This window comes from Pholcus phalangioides, unplaced genomic scaffold (assembly GCF_987345545.1).
Source record: "Pholcus phalangioides strain wild (caught in Gottingen) unplaced genomic scaffold, Ppha-v1.0 ptg000028l_1, whole genome shotgun sequence".
NCBI classification, from domain to species: Eukaryota; Metazoa; Arthropoda; class Arachnida; order Araneae; family Pholcidae; genus Pholcus; species Pholcus phalangioides.
Window position 1 is genome coordinate 10,762,137 of NW_028301618.1, and position 19,602 is coordinate 10,781,738.

Below are 19,602 nucleotides of genomic sequence, written 5' to 3' on the forward strand. Positions count from 1 at the left end.
GTATTGTCTTTTGATATTCAACTGCATAAATCGATATAGTTTAGGTTGTTTTAAAATCAATTATGGGTCCGTAAAGTACATCGAAGAAATTCCACAGCTTTAATTAAACATTTTTGGAAGCAGAAACAGGCAGAAATAGATAACTTGAAGTCTGGGACAGGGATCGAAATACCTAGCGTCCCTTGAAAAAGGGGGAAAAATATTAGTTTCCAGGCCTGTCATTTAGGGAAGGTCTGTTGCCCCCCCACCCCCGGCTTATGAAATGGTATATATATACACACGTTGAGTACATGTGCTTTGCTCCCTCTTGGAAAAAGTTGAAATGACGGCCCTGTTCGTCTCTATGTTTCTTTAAATCTAGATTTGTTCATTTCATGAGACATGCAGGAAGTCGCCACATTGGTTAACTCAGACACGGTTTGCATGTCCCTCAAAGAAAGAAGGAGATATCACATGATCCAAACAGCCTCACTGAAGAAAACCTGGGCAGCGCCGGGTATTATAGCTAGTGTTATATATATCTTCAATTTGCAAGCGCATTTCCAGGATTAAAGTTCAAGCCAAATTTCTAGGGTCAGAATTCCAAGAATAAACTTTCAAAAATTATGTTAAAATGGAATCACATAAAGAAAGGGATACCAGTAAATGGAAAAAACAAAATTGAGAAAATCAAATCAATACAAATCTTAAATCGGCCAGTATAAGGTTCAGATTGAAATAGATTTTGGTTTCATTGGCGTAAGGACCAATTTGATCACACTGCGCCACAACAAATAGCCAAATGAAACAAAATTTACTTCTGTCTTCTCAGGATTATCAGGAAGATAGAAATATATTTGATAAAAAAAATTATGTGTAAAAACAATGACTCCATTGAAAGAAATTGTAATTTATCGTAAAAACCAAAAACCAATGGCTTTGACAAATTTAAAAATGTGAGATGCATCGCAGTGATCAGATAAAATGTCACAAAATGAAAGATGACAGTGACCAAAAGAGGCTGCGCATGTAAAATGATGATTGGATTGGAATTTATATTTATTGGCAAAAGGACCAATTTGGTCAAACTGCGTAAAAAAAAGATTATATAAAAATAAGAAAAATTGTCCTGTTGTCATGCCAAAAAACTTTACATGATAAAAAGCAACGCGAAACGTAAAACAATGACATCAATTGTAAGAAAATATAATTTGTCATATAAGCCAATCGTTTTGATGAATTTAAAATTTAAAAATGTGAGATGCATCGCAATGGTCAGATAAAATGTCATGAAATGAAAGATGATTCTGACCAAAAGCGGTCGTAAAATGATGTGAACAAGTAAAAGCATGAGCGATGGTCAATGGACTTTGACAATGAGGGCACTCTGGTTGACTCTCTCGTAATAATAAATATGATTGTGTGAGGCGACTGTGTCCTATGCGTAACCGGGCAAGCAGAACTTCCTCCTTTCTGTTAGTTCTGCAGCTCGAACGCCAATGGCCAAGTGTGGGCTTGATGGCATGAAGTTTATTATTGATTTGATTATTCCAATGCTCCTGCCAGCGGTGATGCATCACTTCTCTGAGGATTGAGAAGTGGTCACTGGCAGGTACCAAAAGGCTATTGTAAATGTTGGTTGTTGTTCAAGCTGCAGTATCTGCTTTTTCATTGCCCGGTATTCCACCATGACCTGGTACCCAGTAAAATTTTACTGTGGTACCGTGATGAATGAGGTGATGCATTTCCATGAAAAATGCCATGAATGAATGGATGAGTGTGAAATGTACAGCTTGTAATGCACTGAGTCACTATAAATAATGCATTGTCAGTGGCGTTTGCGTCGTACATGATGTAGAGCCTGAAGGATAGTGTACAGTTCCGCCGAATAAACAGAGAACGAGTCAGGTAGTTTAAAAGATGTCTCCTCACAGCAGATGTAGGCACAACCGACATGGCCAGGGCTCTTGGAGCCGTCGGTATATATGGGGAAGTACCTGTTGTACCTACCCCTGTGCCTATAGAATATCTGTCGATATATGACATCTGCTGTGGTGGCTCTAGGGTATGATAATGAAAGAGACATCTAGCAGAGACTGTTCCCACGGAGCCAGTTGCTGGACAATGGGGGCCACGCAACTGATGTTCATTTGCAGTTCTTCTACAAGTGCCAATGTTGACGATCTGAACAAGTAAAAATGTAAGCAATGACTAATGGACTTTGACAATGTGGGCACTCGGGTTAACTATCTCGTAATAAAAGGTACGATTGTGTGAGGCAACCGTGTCCTATGCACAACTGGACAAGATAAATGGTTAGTCACTTGATATCCAAATACAGTCAGTCATACCCCGATTTTCATCAGTAATTCATGTAGGATTTTTATTTTCAGTTCTTTTTGTTGTCGGTAGATGGCGCTGCGACACGCAAGTGAATGAGTAATATTGTAAAAATTAGTGGTGGCAACAGTGAGTTTGCCGGGAGAAGTCGGCGGGAAAGGACGCGTTTTTTTTGTATGTCTGTGTGTGATCGTTTTGTATGTTTTGTGCGCGTAATAAATGTTTCAAAAATGGAGGCAGTGTGTTTTTCTCTGTGAAGAGCCCACATTCATTCCAAAGCTAATGACCTACGTCAAGGTGGATTTCTTCACTGATATATTGTTGACATAAAATCTAATGCCCATAATCTATATCTATTGCATTCAACTGCAACTCTCACTGAAAACACTGCCAAACATGAAAAAAATTGCCAATTAATGCTGGAATTGCTAATAAATTGCCTTTAAATGGCAAACGAAGGAATACTAACAATCAGCAGTGAATTAAAACATTTTATGAGAAAGAAAAAAAAGACAAACATGAGTGTATACGAATGTAGATATGTGATGCAAATATTTTTATTCATAGTCCTTAATTATTGTAACATAAATTATAAGCACAAAGAACTATCCTTATCATGTACAATTTCAGTAAAGAGTACAAATTTGAGTATGTTCGTGTGTGGAAAATGGGTATGTCCTGTGATTTAATTTCTAGAAACATGATATTAAAGCCTTTGAAGCTTGCTCAAAATCCGTCTGATTGAAAAAATAATTATGATGAGACGCTGTGAATACGGATTGACACAAGTCAAATAGAAGTCATAATTATTGTAGTCAGCAATACAGATTTACACGGCGTTATACTAGAAATGCATGAAGTTCAGTATCACAAAAAAATCAACCAGCATTGTACATGTCATACAGCATGGCTTACCTTTGATATCACGATGCAGCTTGCGTTCAGAATGTAGGTAATCCAAGCCCTTGAGGACTTCCCTAAGGATGATTGCTATGTGCATCTCCTCGAACTGGCCTGCCTTCATGAGGTCGAGGGCGGAGCCTCCTCCTAAATACTCCATGATTATCCATAGTTTTGTACCCTGCATGAACAAGAGGAAATGTTAGAAATAGATACAGAGGAATAATGCAAGGTAGTTTCATTTCTTCTTATTAATGTGTCGCAGACGACAACTTCTTATATTTCATTAAAGGAGTCAACATTGTTTAATTTGGTGCCATCATGTGCGGGCAGTTTGTGCTTATCTGCCGCTTGGGTGCAAAGCCTCATTTGCAGCTCCTAGAGGCAATATCCTGATGGGAGACTGACAAGCTCCAGTCTTGGGGAACATACAGATAAACCGTTTTTTCGATAAACGATAACGTTTTCGAACGTTTTAATAATGCCAGATAACTTAATCCTCAAAATAGCACTTATTAGTAAGCCATCATCACTTGTACTCATACTTTAAATATAATATACAACAAGGTTGATTTTTATTAATTCATTTCATAGGTGCTCCAGGTACCGGACAAGTGAGAAGAGCAATTTTTCCTCTGTCTTCATTTGACCATTCTGGAAAAATTACTAGGCAAGAGAACCAAAATGCACACTTGCTCCCTTGTGATAGAATACAGGGATGGCTCTTGGCCAAGTGACCTATTGCGGCTGGACGCGACATCTTGGGTTGGTTGTGAATGGTTGGGTTAAGTTGTGAAGGTGGGCTGACATAGGACCCAGCCCAGAACTATTCTTATTTTTTCACACTATAAACTGTGTGGGTCATAGGGAGGGGATAATCAGGAAGAGCAAAAAGAAAAAAAGTCCCACAGGGGGGTAGAGATTCTGTCTCAAACCACCCCTGGTATATATTACTTTCTTGTTTCTGGTATCACGATCCCAGTCCCTGTCTATTCCCTCGACATCCATTGTCGAGTAATGGCTCAAAAGTATGATGTGAATTTTCACTGAATGAAATTTTTAAAAAATTTGGACTAAACTGAAGTCTGCGCTGCCGCATGGATGCATTACATCCCTTGCACCCTCGCTTAAGCCACCCCTGCCATATTATTATTTGTGCTGCATATGTTAATTGCTTTTTTTTTTCTCAATTTCATTTGTTGTCCCTAAAGACTGTTCTGGTTGGAGGCTGGCGTAGTTTAAGCCAAGGAGATTCTGGCCTAAACCTGAATGAATATATATAATTTTAATTACAAAGCCACACACCATAATTGATTAAACACATAATATTTGCGATCATGTAAAGTTTTTAAAAGAACTGTCCTATAGTTTGGTCCAGAATTATTTTATTGTTCTTAATTATGCCAGATAATATAATTTCCAAAACTGCATTTGTTGAGGGCCATCATTACTCATATTTATCCTGTAAAGGAGAGAATGAAGAGGCAATTTTAATTAAGAAATTTATTTCAAAGGCGTTTCTGGTGCTCCAGAGACCAGACAAGTGAGAATTCAAATTTTTCCTTTTTCTTATGGTGGGAATGAAACTACACATTTGCCTCTTTTGACAAAGTGTTTTTTTTTTTTTTATGGTATTACAGTCCCAGGCCTTAATTGGTTTTCTGTGGTTCCCAACTTTGGGGTGAAAATGCAAGCTCATCTCCATGTTAAAATATCTCGCCACAGAGCAACAGGCCTACAGCAGTACAAATATAGTCATTACACTTCACTCATAGTTTGGAATATAGATGACAGAACTATAACAAGCATTACACAGAAACAAACTGCACGTTAGGTTCGCAACACATACACACGCACAGCTTCCAGCATAGCCCAGGTCTTCTTCGATCACCTATTTATATCTCTTTATAGAGACAGAGCAGCGGGCCATGATCTGGTTAGGAGACGAAGGCAACTATCTGTTTCACTATAAGATACATCTTCGGTGTTGGGGTATGGCTCAAAAACCAATGGCATGTGCATTTTTACTTCCTCACCTAATCAAAGCCTAAGTTGCCAAACCTTACAACTTGCACCCCCCCCCCCCCAGCTGCACTGCACCTCTTGCACCCTCACTTAAGCCACCCCCTAGTTTGTAACAAATGTTTCACCTATCTGTTCACAGATTGAAGTGCATGAGTAAAGGTAACTGAACATGGGAACATCTGAAGGATGTTTTAGGGAAGGCTAGAGCCAGCTTAACAGCAATTTAAAAAACTTCAAATAATGAAAGTTCATTATTAGTAAGTAATTGAACAAACCTGTACAGACGTTAACAATCTATATACAGTAAAACCTTGATAAGTTGTCACCTCATGTTATCGAAAAGTTATGACAGCTGAAGCAGAGTGACGACTTTAACGAAGTGCTATCAGCTTTAATGTGCAGTATTGTGAAAATCGCATAAATTTAAAGTAATATAAATATTATTAAAATATGAATTAAAATTACAATATTAAGAAAATTTATAGATTGCAGAAGAAAAAAAAAGAGAAATTTTTACCTTTTAAGATCTTTTTATTACGTGACTTATTGTGGTAAAATATGCTGGTACACTGATTTATATTAGTAATTTTTAATTTACACTAATCAGAGCAACTGTTAGAATAGTCCGCATACATACGACAATGCTGTTAACAAGCTATTTTTTTAAAGGAAGAAATTATCTGTTCCTCTCTCTCGAACTTTTTCATGGTGATGAGTTAACTGAAATTAACTATGAGTAAATGAGAGTTTAATAACATTGTTGTCTATGAAAGATAGACAGGCCTGAAGAAAAATGAAGACTTAACTGAAGTGACACCTTATTAGGGTGATGTCTTAACGAGGTTTTTATATATAAAATTGATTTTATGTATATTAAATATTATAATTAATAATAAATAAATAAATAATATAAATATATTAAAATAATAGCTTATGCATTTATAATGATTTTTGTCACTTTTTCTATCCTTCCAGTAATGAGGCTTTTTGATTAGACGTCATAATCATCCTCAGCATCATCGCTTTGAGGGCCAGGAAAAGAGTGATCTCCATAGAAATCAGTGTTCAAATTTAAAATTGCCGATTTTACTGTAGAAATGCGGAAATTTGATGGGGTTTTCTGTCACATCAATAATTTTAAACATTTTATATAAAATTCTCGATTTTTGAAATATTGAGTTCGCTTAGAGATATACGAAGCCCAGAAAATTAAATATGAAGTAATTATCCGGATCTACTGTTAAGTTGGATATTCATGCAATAACAGTGATTTCAACTTTTTATTTATATTTTCTCAAGCATGAAAAAAAATTAATGTCTCCGTATTGTCTTTTGATATTCAACTGCACTAATTCATGCAGTGTTCATGCACTAATTCATTCATGGTTAGGATATTTTAAAACTAACTATGGGCCCGTAAAAAGTAAATCGAAAAAATTCCACAGCTTTAATTAAGCATTTTTGGAAGCTGAAACAGGCAGATGGATAACTTGAAGTTTGGGGGGTTGAAATACTTAGCGCCCCTTAAAAAGGGGAAAAAAATATTAATTTCTATGTTTCTTTACATCTAGATTTGTTTATTTCATGAGTCGCGCAGGAAGTCGCCAAATTGGTTAACTTAGACACGGTTTGCATGTTCCTCAAAGAAAGAGGGAGATATCATGTGATCCTAAAAGCCTCATTAAGGAAAACCCAGGCAGCGCTGGGTATTATAGCTAGTTTTCCATAAAATGGTCGATCAAATGTTTATTATAAATATTTTAAGCATGATATGAATTAAAAAGGAGAACATTTCACTTAACATGAACACTTTCCTATTGCTGTTTATTAATAAAAAAAATATTTTATTTCATCTCTTACTCTCTCATTACACATGAAAATATTGGATGCGAGATGAGAGAGTAAGAGATGAAATAAAATATTTTTTTTATTAATAAACAGCAATATGAGAATGGTGTTTGATATTTTCATTGGAGCTCATTATAAGCTCATTTTTGTCGCACCACTGTCATTTTCTGCACACGAGGGCAAATTAGACTGAGACCTACAATTAATTGCTGATTCTGAAAGGCAGGCTTGTTTTTTATACTGTTGGTGCGATAACCCCTCGATGGGGGATTCCCTGCGATAGCAATTTTTTGCTGTGGTCAAGTCACTGTTTTTTGTTGTACCCGTGTGTCAGGAAAGTTTTCTGACAAGGATGAACCGGGTATGGAACTCTCGACACCTCTAAACATCCTTTGGGGCTTTAAGCGAGTATATTATCGACCGGGCTACAGTGCCCTATTTTCATTGGACAAGGGTTTGATATTCTCATTTGAGAAGGGTTTAATATTTTCAGTTGATAATGATTTGATATTTTCAGTTGACAATGATTTGACATTTGAACTGAAAATATCAAACCATTCTCAAATGAAAATATCAAACCCTTGTCCAATGAAAACATCAAACCCTTGTCAAATGAAAATATTAAACCCTTCTCAAATGAGAATATGTTATTTTCAACAAGTTGCAAGAAGTCACAATGCCACAAACAAGCAATTCCTTGTGCAAGTAGTTTGGTAAACTGTATAAAGATGGGCGGCTGGTTTTTGTATGGCTTGCCATGCGCTAACTTTTGATGGTATCAAATGTTAGTGAGATTGTAATAACGTTTGAAAGATAGAAAATGAAAATGAAATGCTCACCTTGAGATAGGAACCAAAATATTTGGTCACGAACGGACTATCACACTGCGACAAGACCATGATCTCCTGCTGGATGTCTTCAATCTCGTCCTCTGCCTCCTCGAGGTCAATTATTTTGATGGCAACAACCTGCTGTGTCCTGTTGTCTATACCTTTGAACACCTCACCAAAGGATCCCTTGCCGATCCTCTCCTGCTTCGTGAATATCAGCTCGGGATCAACCTTCTGTAAAATCAGAAAAACAGCCATTGCATTAAATTCATATTAAAGAAGTCAATCATAATCACTAGAGTTAGGATTTTTAGTGCATAAAGATCATAGTCCTAATAATCGTTGAATATGAAACAAATCATGTAGACATATCCATTTTAATATATCTGGGATTCTTCCAGAAATTTATTTCGGAGGGAGACCACTGGTATTTCAGGGGGAGGACTAAAATGACAGAACAATAGATGTGACCATGTTATTCAATATTCATCAGTCAATTCCTAACTTTTTTTGGAGGGGGGTGAACCGCTGGTCCCATCCTCTCAGTATAGCCTTGAATTCCTAATATCCTAATATGTTGGTGGTGCTCTCTGACCACCTCCTTCTCATCGCAACCAGAGCATGGCCTATATCTCAAGGAACGTGCTCTTTGACCGAGATTAAAATTTCATACATCTTGAGGGTACCCCTGAATGCTGTCTTTTGATCCCAGAATATTTGTACCTTGAGCGCTGTCACAATCAGCATCATAAATTGTAATCAAGAGTCGTGCTACCTGGCAGTCGAGTGCTTAGGGAGCTAGCCTTCGACTGTGCAGCTCTGGGATTGAATCCCAGGTCGGGCGTGGATGTCTTCTTCCCTGGACGGATCTTACAGATCTCTTGAGAATATGTGGAGATCACACACATTAAATAACCACTACTATGCATGTGCACCTCATTCCGTTTAGAAATTTTCAAATGGTATATACCTAGAAGTCTTTAATGATTAATGAAAGTCTCAACATAATGAGCCAGAGCAGAGATGGGGAAGGTGCCCCGGGTAGCAATCAGAAACGTATGCAGGATTGATCTTTTGAGGTAATGTTTTGGGGGGGACCACAAGAATTTTCTACTGAAGAAATTTTATCATATAAAGGTTCTTTTTTAAAACCAAAATGTTGAAGCATTTAGTTTTTTATTGTCTTGAAGAAACGGTACGAGCCCCTAGTGACCCCCCCCCCCCCTTATGCCTCTGGTGGGCAAGCTTGCTGAAAGCTTTAGAAAATGAAAACATAACATTGAAATTATTAACTCTTAGAGTGGAGGTTGTCACCCCCCCCCCCACCCGTTGAAAGTACCCGCCTACCAATTCCATACATGCTCTTGAAAATCAAAGTAAGAAATCTTACTGTCATGGGAGCCTGCGCAGCTAAACTGTACCCGAGCCCCAAATTTTAGGGCAGTTAACACGTGGGGGGGGGGGTCAATGGGGCACATAGTGCTTCCCCCCCCCCCCAAAGATGATCATAAACTAAAAAAATGTTTTGGTTAATTTCTGAGAATTTTAAGATGTCTTTTGAACTGAAAACTCAACACTCTCAAAAACTCAAAATAATCTGGAAGAGAGATTCTTGTACTCCTTTAAAATATCAAATTAGCCGCCTTTTCTGAGGGGAGTCTTACTCATGGCCCCACATCCTGAAGCGGGGCCCCTGGGCTGGGACCTTTGCCAGGTCCCTAGACCAAACTTTTCACTTTATTTCTCCATAGCTTATTTATAGCGTTAAAAAGCAAAAAATGAGAATCGTCCCGGGAGCCCTGTCAGCCCCACATATGTGGGGTCCATGGTCTTACTTAGTCTAAAGCAGGGGTTTCCAACCTTTCAGACATAGCGGGTTAAAAAAAAATCCATTTAACACCATGGATAACAAGTCATAAGATGATACTTAGATTGGTGTCTTAATGGGTGGGCCCAGGGCTCCAAATCAAACAGGGAGACTTTTACACACTCTGAGGTTATTTTTTCATTAAATATGAATTTTCATTAATTTTTAAATTCTTTTATCATGAAATTTCAATTTTTATTAATTCTGAAACTGTCCTTTCATTGAATACGAATTTTCATGAATTCCTAAATTATTTTTTGATCAAACATCAACTGTTATAAACCCTTATCGTTCCTGTTAAAAATCAAATTGCTCCCCCTCCCCACGTGGCATAGGCCCCCACTTTGGGAATCAAGATTTTAGGGGAAAGAAAACACTGTTTCAAAGTCATCGACTTTTGCAGTGAATGAGGCGGTGAAATTGCATTTGCGCCCAACCAGAAAAAACATAGTTACTGCATTGCGGGATGTACCCATGCTGTTGAGACTGCAATGGGTTTGAAAACACCATTGAGTAATCATTGATCGGCGTGTATAAAACAAGCTTTTATCAGGTTTTTTTTTTTTTTCCAGAACCAAAAAGGTAGCAGTGCAACAACAAAACGGGTGGATTCGTCAAAAATCGGTTCGATCAATTCGATAAAAACATTTCTTCACTTTCGTTTTCATTCGCTACAACCAACTGAATTGGCCAACTTCCGGAATAAAGTCACGAGGACATAGAACGATAACAACGAATCGCACGTCGTGAACATCCGCTAACGAAACCGAAACGACATTCCGGTGATGAATGGTGGCCCATATGCGTATTGTTATGAAATAGAAATAGGTTGATAATCGATAGGACTAATCGTCCCCCCACCCCCAATAAAAGAACCCAAGCACGTGGCTTTACCTCAAATCATTACCTTTCCCTAGAACGTTGTCGTTACTTTCAGTATTGCTTGCGCAGATCAAGCAACAAAAGAAAGGTTTACTATGATCGAATTGAAATCTGATACCCGTTCGACTTTTTTTGTTAAATACAGAAGGAGGAAGATGTTACATCACACGTTTTAATCGGAAAGTGAAACGGGGTAAAACAATAGACAAAGGAAAGGAAACCCGTCGCCTTTTAACTTGATACAGGCTCGAGTATGTAGCAAAGGAAAGAGCAGGTCCTCAACCTGGAAGTTGCATTCACTTCATTTGTTAAATACGGTTCTTTATTTTATACGATGCAGCATTTATTGAACTGTATCGAATCTGAAAGAAGCGGGTGGGCGGGGCTTCAGACAATGAGAGACATGATACACACACACACATTGGAAGATGTACGTACGTACACTACGAAATCAACGCGCGATTTTTCTGAATGGCTGGACATCACCAAAAACAAGCGTTGCCACAGATCAGTTGTCCCATTCTTTGTTTTCTTTACCTCTGTTCCAAAAAAGCAAGCGAGCATTTTGAGGATTCCGAACACGAGTTTTCCCTTCTGACAACTGCGTAAAATGTCGTATGTGCGCACCTTCCAACAGAAAACATACAGCATATTGATATGCAGACACCGCATTGATTTTTACCTTTCCTCATGTTGCGAAGTAAGTGTTGTCATGAGGTACCAACTTGAGCAATTTTTTTTCTGGTCACAAAAATGAAACTGGTAACGATTTGGCCCATGTATCTGATGAAGAGCGCATGTGCCATCATCATCAAACGGATCTAAACTTATCCGAGGAACGGTTGCTGCAATGCTATATCCAGCTGGAGTTTCGAATTCAAGAAAGAATCGACAGCTAAATGGAATCGGACACATCTGATGCAGCATAGGCGACCAAGAAGACTACATCTAGGATGACAGAGCAGGATAAGAAATGCATCATAACCCCAGCCGACAGCGTACACTATGGTTTCTAGTTAAAGCGCTGTAGGCTATATGGTAAATTAACGCCTAGTTTAGATATACTGATTCGGATCTAGGGTTCTTGCTGGCGATCATCTTTACGTCAAATTATTACGACGAAAATTTCTAACTATCGCGTAAATCAAGTGGAATTTACCAAATAACGGGTGTGCGTGCATTGATTTAACCAAACAGGACGTCAATTTGGCGAACCTTAAATAAGGATTCAGAGGAATAATGTTAAAACTCATTGAACAAACATTCCCGAGATAGTACCCAATTGTTGATTCCGACAGCTCATGGGCTTGGTTCCGGAGTTGCCGAGCATTCCTGAGGCATAGGCGGATGTAGGGTAACGTGAATGGATTTATTCCCCCCGTTGTGAAAAAAAATTGCATTATTGACGTATGTGAGAGGGTAGAAGTAGACATTCGCCCCCCCCCCCCCAGGAACCTGTATCCGCTTATGCCGAGGCACTAAAAGAATACACGAACTAAAACAGTTCAGAATATTGTGCCGTGTCCAACTTTTGGCAAAACTCTTCGCGTGGGACACCAGCTCGAAACAACGCATCTTTTATCAAAATGTGCATGGGCGCAAGTACGTAACACGTCTATTATTGATGTTCTCACCAAATATTACCCTAATTCCATGACAACTAAATAGATTGCACGAAGCTGAAAAGTGTCACTTTCGTCTCTGCATTCTTTGACAAAACAAAAAGTTTTAATATAATTCCATCACTTATATAACATTTCTTCATTTCATTCACACTTCTTTCATTCCATTTGAACCGTAACACGAGTACAGAATCCTCTTGTACATATAGATTCATCACTGAGTTTGAACCCGGAACCCCACAAATCAATTAAAGATAGTGCGCTGTAAAACAGCTGTGGAGGCACTCTCAAAATGTGTAATGCTCAAGTCAGCACCTTGTTCGCATATATGCAGGCCCGTTACTGATAACTGAACCTCGACAGGACCGCAGCAACACACACAAAGGATGATCGAATCAACATCAGTGATTCATAGACAGCAGGAAAATATTCTATAATACCCCCCCCCCCCCAGACTCCGACGCCATTAAATTCCATTTCTTAACATGGACTAGTAAGATTAATCACCATAATAACAATAAAACGGAAACCAGATTCTCTCTCGAAAAACAAAAAAACAAAAAAAAAACAACAAAAACCAGTAAAGAAAGAGGGAAAGCAGTTAACCTCGACATAAACAGTCGCGAGAGTTCTCGTTTCTTTCTCGCTGGACTGGCGGACGGCCGTGACTTGCCCCAATTCCCGAAGCAGCGGGATCCCGACAATATACATCTGAATAGAATTAGAGAGAAAAAAGTTTTTTTTTTTTCTTTCTAAAAAATTTATGAATAAGCTAGTCTGACCGGTATCTACATGGAAGAGTGAAAAAGAAACACATTACGGCTATATATCTAGTATTACGAGACCAGCTGTACACGAACACAAAAGGTAGAAATTACACAAAAAGGCCCCCCCCCCCGACACGCCTAGAATTAAAAGAAAAATCAAAACGCACGTAAAATACATTGTGTATACATTATCCAAGGCTATACAATAATAAAATAAGAGTATTATTTAAAGGATTTATAACGATATAATAATACGATTTCACAACTTTAATCTAAACACGTTTTAATATAATAGAAGCCTGTCTTTTTTTCGCGGAAACACGGGCGCGTTGTTACGACATCTGGCTAAAATCGGGATTTCTTTTGGAGGTCAGCGAGTTCCTAGCTCTCAAATTTTAATCCTAGACACAAAAGGTTGGCGCCCGGGCCTTCTGTTTGACCAGTGATGAGTTGGAGGCCTTGGTAGACTTTAGTCAGCAGTTCTACACAGGTTGACCTATTTTAAAAATAGATTAAATTTACGATTGAGAATTACATTCTCGTAGATCCTCATTCTCAAATTCATTGCCATTGAAAATTTTCGTTTCGTATCCGGCGTTACTTCATATCGTTATTCTGTAACCGAAGTGTCATTGTCAACCCTCCACTGTTGATTCCGATGTCCTTACTGACTTTACCTCGCAGATCCAGGGGCTATGAGGATGCAATACAATGGCAGATAATGGTTTTCCCAAAAAATAAAGGATTATATCCACCATACGCCCTCTGCGAGCTATGGCTCTAGATCCAGGGCTAGTTCTAGATATTTTTCAAGTGTAAGCGAATGATATTTCGGTGAAAAAAAAATTGTCCCTCCTTCAGCTGGCGCACTAAAAGGTCGGCTCTTTTCAGTTGGCACCTTCTGCGACCACGTAGTTCGCAGGATTCGCGATTTGGGCGCTGCCTAGATTTTTATTATTATTATGACTTTTCTCTGGTGGGACAAATATAAAAACCGTTTGCACATTTGCAGGAGATATAAATTGTGCTAAGCTAGAAGCGATGCAATGGTACTGTCTTGAAGATGTGATTTTGAATCCCCTTTTGTCACAAACCCAGAATTGACACAGAATTGCAAACCCCGTGTGGATACTGATATTTGTTCATCTACCATGTTCAGCAATCCCATGTCACGTAAAGGGGGGTTAAGGAAAAAGCATCAAGTTGAATGAAGAAAGTTGTCCTCCCGCCCTGTAGTAGAGTATGCATGCATTTGGAGAACGCATATATATGCAAGTCAAGTCGTTTAGATGTTTCGTAAACATTCAAAGCTTCGTTTAAATCCATACTTATTGAGCCTGGACCTTGAGAAGTGATAAATCCGATTTTTAGATGTTAATTTCAATAATCAGCTCTTGAATTCCAATTACCTTATTTTGGAGCCCTGTAATGCGGGATGGTTCGTCCCGGCTAATGATTCCGGATGATACAATTGCTAAATGAGTGTCCAGAGAAAGTATCTGAATGCAGAACGAGAGAGTAAGCAGGTAGCAAGATGCTATTACATGCACCTGATCATTGGTGGCATTCAACGACATTAGCTGACAGAATCGGCGTGCTCTACGTACAGGCTTTTGGCAGCGAATTCGGATGATGTACAGTTGAACTTGCATAGAAATTTCAAAAAATGACGATTGATTTCACATGAAAAATGATATCGTAGGTTTCCGCTGTCTCTCTCTCTCAGCTACTCTTTCCTTATGTACATTATACTGTATTTTTTTTAATCGTCAAACAGTAATAGCGAGGGAGAAAAGATAAAGATAATGCTCAGGTAAAGGAAAAAAGAAAAAAAAAAGACAATTTCTTTTCAGAGAGAGAGTCCCGAGAGAGCTCCAATGTATTTCTTGCATTCACACGGAGACAAGATATCTCGGCGCTGATCGCCACGGGGGTAAAAGAAGTCGAAAGCGCTCTATATATGTGCTAAGAATTCCTTGATCACCACCCCACTTAAAAAATTCGCAGATGCTGGTGAATGTGAGCATAAGCTCCTTCCTTCTGTGTGCTGGGAATAAACATAAACAGTGTTCGAATATCGTATACTCCCCACCAGGTCTATACTTCACACTGAACACGGTAAGTAACGGCGAAACGGACATGGTAACCACCAAATTCCGACCAAAAAAATTCTCCACCTGCGCTCCACAGGAAGACATGTCTTGTTTATCATCATAATCAGCGAAGGGGTTCCTACACCGGTAATACGAACGGGGCGCTACTGAATCACGTCACCGAAACCCGACGAACCGCACTCGTGAGGCGATTATTCCGATCAGTGGTTCGAATCGAGTTATTCGTTGTAGGAAACAGTTTTTGTAGTAGATATATATACAGTTCCGTTCATCGAACAACAAAAAAAATTCCTCCTCGTGGGGCGACTGCGAATCTTGTAAGACAGACCAGAAACACCAAAGCTATTTGGATTCTTTGAGAATTCGTCTGGTCCTTTTGGTGGTAAAAGGTTTTTCCCTGGTACGCACACAATGATGAAAGGTCAATCTTTAACGCGTGCTAACCCTCACAAAGGATGAACGACCCGATGAGGCACGAACCAGGGTACGCATCGCGCACTGCATACGCAAACGCCGATCGTGTTTTTTTTATGATGCCTATATCGCTAAGGCATAACAAAAAATAAGTATAGCGGTTGTATTTACAATATCGATGATTATTTCGACGTGTGTACGTGTTGAGAAGGAGGGGGGGGGGAGTGCCCGTAATTATTTGACTAATCTTTCGCGGGGAGTCATGTGGTTGACCGGTGGGAAACGAACATCCACGTGCATCCACGATCATTCGTGATCTAAACGAGATCGTGAGACCAGTCTGTGAAAGCAGCTGTGTGGGATAATCGACACCACGTTAATTATGCCACGCGTGCTCTGCGTCGTGATTATTGGATATCAGTGTTGTGTTTCTCTTGATGTGGCCCGAATAACCCCCAAATCGAATCGAGATGCTCTTCAAAGTAGTCCTAAAACATTTCTAGAGCACTCCTATGAGGATTATTCAATGATTACAGTTACGTGGGCCAGTTCCATTAGCGAATGTCATTAGGGGTCTGATTTTGGACTCGTTGAAAGAAACTTCTAAAGCATTTTTAAACACTCTGTAGGAATTGTTAAATGACCCCGACTGTTAACACTATTATATCATTTATAGAACACAATGGTTTTAAAGTCATTCAAAAATATTTCCATTGTCAGAACACTACGGAAGGATTGTTAATAGATTATTAAACCATTTTTAGAATGCTCTGAAAGTTTTGTTGAGTGACCCTCAAAGCACTTTCTGAACTGGGCAAAAACTTTCTTTCAAACCGAGCACAACTCCAGTCTATCACCACACGAGCAATTTACTACCGAAAGTGTGCCCGTGTACCTAACAGTCTGTGTGCGTATCTAATGCTGTGAATGAATTTTTAAAGCTGTCATCTATTTTTATGAATGAAGTGTAATGATTTAAGTATTTGTATCGTTGTGAGGTCCGTTGCTCTCTGTGGCGAAATTTTCAAACGGAGAGATCGAGCATTCGACCACAGAAAACCAACTTTAACAGAACACCACAGTACCGCCAGTGAGAATCGGTGCTGGCCTCTGAAAGGAGCCTTCCGAAATGATCGGTGAATGACTCTCCCCGCTTATACGGCATATTTATTGGTGAGACGGTTATGGAAAAAAATCATAAAATATCCTTCATATTCATTTACGAGAGGAAAAAAAGAAGACTCACCAAGGTACTAATGGGCCTCGCAGGCTGAGCCCAAGTCTTCCATTTCAGGAACTGGGGCTGGTGCTGCGATGCCCACTGCGAAGGGGAGCTGCTTCCATGGAAGGTCTTGTTGGGCGTCGTCGTGGATTCGAACCTGGTCGGCATCCCGTATAACATTGGCACGGGCAAATGATTTAAAAAAAAAAACAACCAATAATAACGTCACTCGTGAACTTAGAGATAGTCTCAATTCCTCGGTCTCGACGGATCGCGGAAACGACGATAGCATCAACAGATGGCACCGATCGATCGATCTTCGAGGAAATCGAACTAGAGCATCTGATGGACCTCTCACACAAACACTTTGGAGAGGCTCAACCCGCACGAAACGGATGAGGTCGGTTCGATATCATATCCCAGCATGTAACCACATCAAAACATGAACAGGCACTTAAAATTGCGACACCTCAACGGCACACGATCCCCTTCGTCGTGTCTCCTCGGTATGGAAGCACCCGCATTTCGAGAAATTGCAACAACCAACACCGTCCTTTCGGTAAGACAACGAGCAAATAAGTTTCGAAATTTCAGAGACTACGGTGGATTCCTCACCACACTTCGCGCACACACACACACTGATCCGGATTATATCTGCATGAATTCAGTGCCCGACTCGGATCACGGGTCTCGGATCAAAAAAAGAAAAATCCAGGGAGAGAGAGCACACACGTCTTATTTGGTTCCCGTGAATCGAGTCAAACACCTTTGGCTCTCGGAGGCCTCCACACACACTCACACAAAAAGAAAACGAGGCAAGAGTTAAGAAACAAGATTCGGAAGCGAAAGAAACTCGTTCGACAACTCTAAACTCCGTAAGCATCCACCCAAATAAAAACTCTCAAGAATAAAAAAAAAGTACACGGGGCGGCTATAACTTCTTTCCTGTTGTTGGCAACAAGAGCCGTGAGCCGCATGTAATATATAAATGGAGGCCCGAAGGAAACGGAGGGAGGCCCAACCAAGCGTGCACATTATAGAAGATTGGATGGAAAAAAAAAGGGCCACGCGGTGGCACCTCGAGGGCGCGGTTATCGAAGATCAATAAGGATTTATTTCATTCTCTCCTCCTTTATTATAATAACATAAGAAACAGGAGATTAGCGATGAGAATTTATGTAAAATGGTAGCTCGTGCGCGAGTGAGTTACGTGTATGCGGTGCGTCTCGTGCCCGAGACAATGTCCTTTGGAAGACGTCGTATCACATGCATGTGGGATAGATATTTATGCACTTGATGTCATTCTTGTGGGAAACGTCGCTGGGGAAACGAATGGGTGATTTCTTTTCCCACGAAACTCAACATAGCTCTTCTTATTATCATGATTGAATTTGGAGAAAATCAGGGCACACTGAAGTGTTCTACAAGATTGCTTAACGAATCGATTAAAAATCTTTTGGAGCAGCCATCAATCTCCTCATGCTCGTGAGCATTTAATGAACGCTTCAGTTAAACAACCAAACTGCAAGAATTACGATTATGCAGATTTCAGACATGTATGTCAACGTAGTCGTAAATAAGTGCTCGCAACTCGAGAAAAGTTGAAAAACTCGTGTTTTAGAGGCTAAAGCAGAGTTTCTCAAAGTGTGCGTCGTGGCTCCTAGGGCCGTCGCGGCGAGCTGGAGATATTGATTTGTGTATTTTGCCTATTTATACTTTGAAGTAATTCTTTTATAAGTGAAAAATATTTAATAAAATTATTCTGGGGAGACGCAGTGAGCCATGAATTGGCCAAGGGAGTCGCGAGCGACAAAAGCTTGAAAAACATTGGGCTGAACATTTGGTTTTCCGAGAGAAACGGTCTACAATATTTTTTCTCCTACATTTCAGGGACTTGTGATGACCCCCATTTTTTCATGTGAGTTACACACGCTGATATAAATTCTGAAAATTTGTCTTGTCCTCAGACTCCAACTCAATAATCACGTATAGAAAATTTTACCCGTTAACATAGCATTTTGTTTTACTCTCTGACATGCCCACACGGTATTTTTCAAAGCCGTTGTGAATAGGAAGACAACTCGACGCCTTTCGCATTCAAGCCTCGTACCTCTTCTACTCCTTCCATCATACCCAAGATGTCATAATATGTGATGCGCAACAATACGCAATGCAATACCGCACAATACGAGATGCATCACAATACTCACGCCAAAATATATGTGATGCACAATAATATGCAATGTATCACAATACTCACACCATAATATGTGATGCACAATAATATGCAATGCATCACAATACCCAAGAGAACACAATATGTGATGCCCAATAATTCCGAATGCACCACAATTGATCATTTTTGTCACACCACAGTTATTTTCTGCACATGAGGGCTAATTAGATCGGGACCTACAATTTATTGTCGAATCCGAACGGCAGCCTTGTTTTTTTATACTCATTGAGAGGTTGGTGCGCTAACCCCTTGATGGGGGACTTCCCGCGGTAGCAATCTTTCTCTGTGACCATATCGCCGTTTCTGTTGTACCCGTGTCAGGAAAGTTTCTGACAAGGACGAACCAGGTATTGAACTCGCGACACCACTAAACATCCTTTGGTACTTCAGGCGAGTATCTTATCAACCTGGGCTACCGCGCCCTATGCGCCACAATATAAAAGAGAGCACAATACGTTATGCACAATAATACGCAATGAACCACAATACGCAATATGGTACATTCACAAATGCATCACATGACGCAATGCACCACAATACGCATTACCGCGCAACA

The 19,602-nt window shown here is 39.6% G+C and overlaps 1 protein-coding gene across 2 annotated transcripts in view; it reads right to left on the reverse strand.

Annotated features, from left to right (window-relative positions):
- LOC149067952 (serine/threonine-protein kinase 26-like) overlaps positions 1–19,602 on the reverse strand; it is an 81,827-nt gene that overhangs the window by 23,165 nt on the left and 39,060 nt on the right. The window contains exons 1-3 of one of the 2 annotated variants that reach the window (XM_089252315.1): positions 16,835–17,609; positions 7,932–8,156; positions 3,235–3,400 (exon numbers count right to left, since the gene is read on the reverse strand). In XM_089252315.1, the coding sequence (XP_089108441.1) occupies positions 3,235–3,400; positions 7,932–8,156; positions 16,835–16,990 (547 nt within the window). In that variant the 5' untranslated portion in view covers positions 16,991–17,609. Of the gene's footprint in view, positions 1–3,234; positions 3,401–7,931; positions 8,157–16,834; positions 17,610–19,602 lie in introns of those variants that run through there. The other variant, XM_089252316.1, reaches the window with a different exon arrangement.